This window comes from Spea bombifrons, chromosome 2, assembly GCF_027358695.1.
Source record: "Spea bombifrons isolate aSpeBom1 chromosome 2, aSpeBom1.2.pri, whole genome shotgun sequence".
Classification (NCBI taxonomy): Eukaryota; Metazoa; Chordata; class Amphibia; order Anura; family Pelobatidae; genus Spea; species Spea bombifrons.
The window spans coordinates 111,604,776-111,612,275 of record NC_071088.1 but is presented as its reverse complement, the minus strand read 5'-3'; the positions used below and the strand labels follow the sequence as shown (position 1 = coordinate 111,612,275).

At 42.1% G+C, this 7,500-nt stretch overlaps 1 protein-coding gene across 1 annotated transcript; it reads left to right on the top strand.

Annotated features, from left to right (window-relative positions):
- The first annotated feature begins 2,914 nt into the window (after positions 1–2,914).
- On the top strand, positions 2,915–5,291 carry ZC3H10 (zinc finger CCCH-type containing 10). The gene is made up of 2 exons (XM_053455626.1): positions 2,915–3,066; positions 3,500–5,291. Exon 2 carries the CDS (start codon positions 3,606–3,608, stop codon positions 4,863–4,865), a length of 1,260 nt encoding a protein of 419 aa, XP_053311601.1. The 5' UTR covers positions 2,915–3,066; positions 3,500–3,605; the 3' UTR covers positions 4,866–5,291.
- The last annotated feature ends 2,209 nt before the right edge of the window (positions 5,292–7,500 follow it).

Below are 7,500 nucleotides of genomic sequence, written 5' to 3'. Positions count from 1 at the left end.
ACAAATGTTGCGATCAGAAAGTTTCCTGCTTCCGGCAAAATGTGTGAGCTACAGGAGCATGTAAGAATGCTCTTCTTTCCCTTAAAAAAAGGTGCAAAATATAACGTATATAAACAATTCAGAAATCTTAACACCTTCAGTCCCAGGGGTTTTTGGTACCTCAAAGCCCGGAGCAATTTTGCCATTTTTGCGGTATGTCGGTTTAGCAATTATTCTCCTTTCCTGGGAATAATGTACCCATGTAAACTATATATTGTGTTTTCAAGGAGAGATAGAGCTTTCTTTTGATACCATAGTTTGATGATTAGCTCAGAACTTAGGATGAGAAATTTAGTAAAAACTGGCGAAAATTTGAAAAAAAACCCCAATTTTTTTATATATTTTCCCTCTGAATGCTCACAAAATTAGGCAAAGCGATGGAAAATCCCCTCCAAGTATTTCCATACTTTCCCAGCACTTATAGGGAACATACTATAAGGTATACATCATTCAGATAATTTTTACATTAGGTATGATGGGGATTGCAACTCTAATTTTAAACAAATAAACCAAAAATACCCACAAAGGTATATATTTCTGTAAAGCAGACACTTTTTTTCGCCACATTTTTTATGCACAGGGTATGTGTTACAGCAGAGAAACCCGGCCAAAATTGTTTAGCTGCATCTCCTGATTACGGATATACCCCACATCCTTAGTTTTTTCTTTCTAGAAAAATCTTACATCTTACATATACATCTTACTTACTATCTTACATATAGTACCCTATAAGGTAGTATTTTTTATACTTACGGCTTAATGGGTTTGGGGGTTGTGAATGGGGGCAGGAGGAGTTTTATTTTTTTATTGTATTTTTTTTTTAAATGCACTGTTATCAGTGCAGTATGGTTAGAGGTCTGCTAAGGGACCTCTTGAACATGCTATTAATGTCACAATGACATCACTTAGCTCACTTTTTTTTTGGTCTTTCAACATGGGAGAAGAGTGAGAAACATGGTTTCTCACTCTGCTCCCTGCGATCCCCCTGCACCGATCACACTGTGATCTCTATGCAAGTCCCCATAGACTTGCATAGAGATCACAGTGTCTGTGATCTGTGCCTCATCGGAGCGATAGGATATCCCAGCAGGGTCTGGAAGACCCTGCAGGGGATATCCTGTCCTCCGATGACCTTCCGAGTGACGCGACCCGGAAGGTAAAAAATGTAACAGTTTTCCGACGTTCGTGCCGGAAGCTGTTACATCAGATCGGGCAGCAGAAAGCCGGCTTCTGCTGACAGGGGGGAGTCCATGCTGTCAAACGACAGCCTGATCTCCCGCTTATGGGCAGAGATGTGTCCCTGCCGCTGCAAGAAAGGCAGGATGCACCAGTGCGTCCATATGTGTTTCTTTAGATGCGTTTTATGGAAGCACTGGTACGTCTAAAGGGGACTGAAGGGGTTCAAAAGTTGTATAAAGGGTCATGTCGCATCACTCTGTAATATACAGTGGGGCAAAAAATAATTTAAAAGGTTTGAGAAACTAACAAAAATAAACCATTTCTAACATTTTGTATAATTCTACAACAAAACACCCTTTTGCTTTTTTTTGAGAGCCCGAGGTTTTGCTCTTCTGTCTTCTAAAACCGCGCACAAATCAAAGTGAAGAAAGGGATACGGTGATCCAAACTGTGGAAGCTACAGAGGAGCTGAGTCCCCAGTCTTTGTCTGGGGCTGCACTCCCCAAAGGGATATGCAGCCCCTTCCTTCCCACCCAGGCAGAAGCCTTGGTGGGCTGGATCTTCTAGGATCTCCCCAAGAGGAGAACCACTGAAGTCTGCACACCCTCCCGTACAAAAAGTCTTCAAAGGGGGAGAGGGGACCGGAAGGCACACACCATCCCCGCACCAAAACTGGACTTCAGGGGCTCATTTTCACTGTAGCTTTAGGCGACCCAATGGTGCTTAACTCATCCGAAACCTGAAATCAATCATGCTCTGAATCCGAAAAAAACTGAAAAGTGACAAATAAGTGCCAGTAAGAGTATCACAGGCCTCAGCCAATGGCTGAAGGGTACTCACTCGATCTTAGCCAAAAGGCTGAGAAGCGATGAATAGTGTTGCGCTTATTGGCCTATTTAGGAAACAAAACAATAACCTACGCATGCCCGGTATTACTGTACTCAGCCCATAAATTGTGCTTCTTTTTAGTGGTGGCTACTGCTTTATGGAATAAACACTTAGCAAACTAAGGTTTTACTTTTGTAGTTATATAAATGAAAACAAGGGGGTAAAAAGGTTGAAGGGTAAAATCAGAAACATTACGCTAGTTGTGTAGGTAAAGTGCAGTTTTACAAAGGCTTTATCTGGCAAGTTAGGCCGAATGCAAATGACCTCATCGTACTTTTGTGGCCTCAGAGTTTAAACCTTGGCTCATTACGCTTTTTTATGACCCACTAAGAATATTTTTTGTTCAGTGTTTTTCTTTGTGTTTTTACGCAACTCCCAAAACGCTCAGTCAGCAGCCTGATTGTGTCCCCGCCCGATGTGAAAACTGCCTAAATACTAATCCGTTATTACGCATGATTTATTAAAACTGCCTTTGCGATATGCCCACTAAGGTCATGTTTGTCTCTTAAGGGGATATCCGCTGAATTATGTTACGTTGCTTCCCTTTAGCGAAATGGTAGTCTCATGCCTAGTACAATGATCACAACATGGCGTACCATCTTGTAAACGTATTTTTACTTTGCGTCGACCCCGGAAGAGATTGGGAAGGCATTAGAGCTCTATACACAAAACCATCCAAACTACTAGACCTCTTATGTTCATCACAATGGCGTTTATGGTATGGAGGCGGAGGTAAGCGTCTCTTGTGGTTAGACCTCGTACGAGATCCCGGAAGTAGGCGTGGCTTCTTTATAAGGGTAGGATGACGCGCGTTTTGGCGCCATAGGCCTTCCGTTTTCTGTTGCGGTAGTCGCGTTGTTGGGCTGTAATAACCACTGTCTACGGTGCCTGGTGTTTGCGAACGGCTTGGAAGGTATTTTCAGGTTTCGGTGGGGCCCAGAGAGCTGACGACTAGAAGCGGTATGTAGAGCCCTACCGCGCTGTCGGGGACGGGTCAACATTTTATTTTCGACTTCGCTTCCACACAGAGGCCTACTCTAAGGCTTTATAACACATCGGCAGTGCGTGTTAGCCCTGTACAAATAACGGTGTAAATGTCTGCTCCATTTGTAATATCCACACGGGACGCACACCCGTGAAATGTATAGCATTTACGCGTATTGTGCGTCTCTCCTACTTCATATGGAACCTTCCCAACTTTGTATACGGAGCTTCCAGCATGAGAAAATAAAAGGGCCAGTCTGCAAATCAACTGAGTCTTTGGATTGTGTTGGGTTTAAACATGAATCCCCACTGAAGAAGCTATGATTTCTTTGTGTTCTGTTGTGTTTCCTGTTAAGCATGCATTATTGCTGGTAATTCTCAATGCTCAACACAATGTTCTCTCTTTCAGCTGGTACGCAGAGCGCTACTCTTTGATGCAGTGCAGATACTAAGGCGCAGCGCAAGCGCGGGAGATAAAAACCCTATTTTAGTAAGAATCAAGCGCTGCTAAAACAATGCCAAACAGGGAAAATTATGCAAACGGTGGCAGCAGCAGCAGCGGCGGCGGCGGCGCTAGTGGCAGTGAAGACGGTGCAGCGACAGTGGATTATGTGTGTCGTGACTTTCTGCGCAATGTGTGCAAGCGAGGAAAGCGCTGCCGTTTCAAGCATCCAGACTCTAGTGATGTGTCTGATCTTGGGGTGCAGAAAAATGAGTTTGTCTTCTGTCATGACTTTCAAAACAAGGAATGCGTGCGCATTAACTGCAGATTTATTCATGGAACCAAGGATGATGAAGAGCACTATAAGAAAACTGGAGAGCTTCCTCCCCGTTTGCGTCAAAAGGTAGCAGCTGGCCTTGGCTTGTCTCCCACTGATCTGCCCAATAAAGGTGAGGTTCCCATTTGCCGTGACTTCCTAAAAGGTGACTGCCAGCGGGGCGATAGATGTAAGTTCCGCCACCTACAACGAGAATTCGAGTACCAATATGAATACCCTTGTGATATGCGAGCAGGCGTTATGAATACCGGGACGAGTCCTGGAAATCTGGCTGCGGCCACAGCCCGTGCCTATGAACAATATGGTACTTATGAGGGCCTTCAGGAGACGGATTACTACGCTTCCTCATATTATCGCTATGGTGAGCGCTTTGATGACCCTGTAATGAAAAGGAGGCGCGTGGGATATGATGGGTATTACAATGCTTCCCCAGTAGAATACCGTCTCCTGGAGGAAGAGAATGTTATGCTACGCAGACGTGTTGAGGACTTAAAGAAGCAAGTTTCAGTCCTGGCTGCAACCAATGAAGTCCTGCTGGATCAAAATGCCCAGTTTCGCAGCCAGGCCAAGGTGGTTACTCTCAGCACACTGAGCACTACAGCTCCAACCAGTGACCAAGCTGTAGGTAGCGTTGCCAACTACAATCATGGCATTGCCCAGACGCACACAACATTAAGTAGCCAGGCGTTGCAACCACGACCAGTCACACAGCAAGAGCTGGTAGCATCCTCTGGCGCACCTCCTGCGGCTCAGACAAATGCAGCCCCTCAGTTGAACCCAGAAATCACTCCGCTTTCAGCAGCGCTGGCGCAAACTATTGCTCAGGGCATGGCTCCTCCCCCTGTTTCCATGGCACCGGTTGCAGTCTCCGTGGCACCTGTGGCTGTTTCAATGGCTCAGCCTCTACCCGGTATTACTATGAGCCATGCCACTACACCCATGGTAACCTATCCCATTGCTTCACAGAGCATGCGTATAACAGCCATGCCTCACTGATCAGCCTCGCAGCTTCTTGCCCAGGCTTTCTGAATTAAAGCCTATCTACTGTGGCTTTTACATTCTTGTTTGCAATTGTGAAACTCTACCATTCATTGTTCTACGAATTAGATCTATGTATTTTTTGTGACAAGACTAGCCATAGACATGTAATATGTTTTGAAAAAAATAAACGTGTAATTCTAAATGGCATCAGGATCGACTTGTTTTGCTAAAACCAATTTCTGGAGCAAAGGTCTACTTGCTTTACATGTTTTCAGAGCCCTTCAGCTGCAGGGTTTCAAGTTACCTTCCTACAAGTAAGCCCATGTAGGTGTGCACTTCCTTGACTAGTAAGGAAGGTGTCTTATTGCTGCGCATATAATCACATTCAAAATCAATCTTAATTTCAATTTACACCATATATATATACATATATACCTAACCAATAACATATTATCCTTGTGTGGTGAGACATTTTCCTGCCTCTTCTCATAATTGATATTGCTATATTGCCCTGACACACACATCTCGTTAACAGTATTGAATGCTAGAGCTGTGCAGTCCCACTTGGGTGATAACAGGTTTGATGGAGGTTTTCCTGAGGATCATGGGAACGTGTTCATAAAATTGGTCAGGCATTGAGGGAATGCCACAATAGACTGTTTATTGTGTTAGTTGCTGTTGTGTTCTATTTCACAAGATCATACATATGCAGGTGGGGAATGTGATATAGAGCAAGTAGTTCTATTGGCAACAGGAATGCAAAATTGTTTTCACAAAATGAGTCTTAATACTGTCATCATTTGTCTTATTTCATATCTGTATATTTCAACTTCAGAGGTTTTTTCTATAATTTTCATGTGACATCACAGTGAGTTACTTTAATTTACAGTGACATCATTTAAGATTGCTTTGTAATTGGAAGACTGCTATTAAACATGTTTTACCATTAAAACATTAAAGTAGTTTTTTATCTTGTGGCATTGTCTCCTGTGATAATTTCAAGCAGTTTCTATTCATAGTGCCACAGAATTTTAGGGCAATGCATTCACTATACTCCATCTTTTAGTGGTAGATCTTTCAAGTTTATTTCAAATATTGTATTAAAATTCCATATTTATATTCAAATTCTGAATTATTCTATATGTACTTGCAAAATTGTTACTGCCTGCTCACACATAACCCCAAGGAAGGAGAATGTGGCTTAGGATGCGCCTTTCATCAGGTATTCAGTGTCCCTCCTCGTAGGAGCCAGAACCCCCATTTATTTGCAGATCTTTTTAGCCCCAACTTTAATAGTTCAGTTTTGTACTCATGGGAAAGAGCCTCAAAGTACCAAATTATCATATTTGTAACACTGACAAGTTTTGATAGTGTATATACAGATGACACTGATTCCCAGTATTTCATCTGCTCTTCTGGTGTGCATTTAATTGGTGTTTAGGTTTATGGGCCAAACGTAACCAAGACTGGGCTACAATTTGTTCCTTTTTTTTACATGGAAGAAAACAAAATATGGAATGTGGCTTCTTTCCCTCTTTCTCCATAGGTCAGATCAGTGCTTCCCTTTGCATGCAAAAACCCTGTACTGCTTATTTTCAGTGGGAGATTATATTTAATTTACTTGTGTAGGGTTGATTTCTATCAGAAATTTGGTTAAGTGATAATATATTTTTATGAATAAAAACACTGGGGGTAATCTTGGTTTAATCTAGTGAGGTTGTGGAGCTTGACATGTATATTTACATGTGTATATATAAAAATAAACTACTTTGTGGTCAGATTGTAATCCAAGGTCTGTCTCATCAGTGATCTGTCTACATGTATTTTCCTATTGATTGCATCACGCGTCTAATATGAGATGTCCAAGCAAACGTTAAGTGCATGAAAACACGCTTTAATATGAAAGAATAACTCTGAAATTAACAGCACGAAGGACCTGTGCAAAGGCGATAAATACCATGTTTAATGTGTCTGCTGAATCAGTGACTGGTTTATGTTCTGTTATAAAGCTTGCTCGAGATTTTTTCAGATTCTGTATTTTATTTCCTCTAATAAACTTGTGACCTGTCACCACACCGTCTGAATTGTCTTTTTTGTTTTTTTGTTCTAAGAAATTAGCTATATTTAATTCAATGCGCTTGGAGACTGTATGCAAACGGTTGTCCACTTGGATACGCTGCTTATATAGACAGTGTTTGAAAGTGCCTCTTAATGGTCTTATTTCGTCCACCTCTTGACACTTCGTTTCATTTCCACATTTTAATAAACCCCACCCTGATTTGTAGTTTCATATCCATGCAAGTATTATTTTTAAGACTAGTCATCAAGGTAAACTATCAAAGTATACTGTATTTCCCCATATATAAGAAGCACCTTTTTTCGAAAAACGTGGGGTCTAAAAACTAGGTGCGTCTTATACAGTGGTTGTAGATTGCAGTTACTACTTCCCAGTAATATGGTGCAGGTGGATGGTCCATAGAACAGACGGGGCACTGCTTATACTCACGATGTGCCAGGAGCATCAATTTTTTTGTGACATGCCCGACACATTAAGAGGTTAATGCCTTTGCTACCCTCTGTATTAGTCTAGTGTGGCCAGCAGATGGCAATCAGGAGCAGATTTCAGAGTTTATTTCTGAGCCTGGAAAAA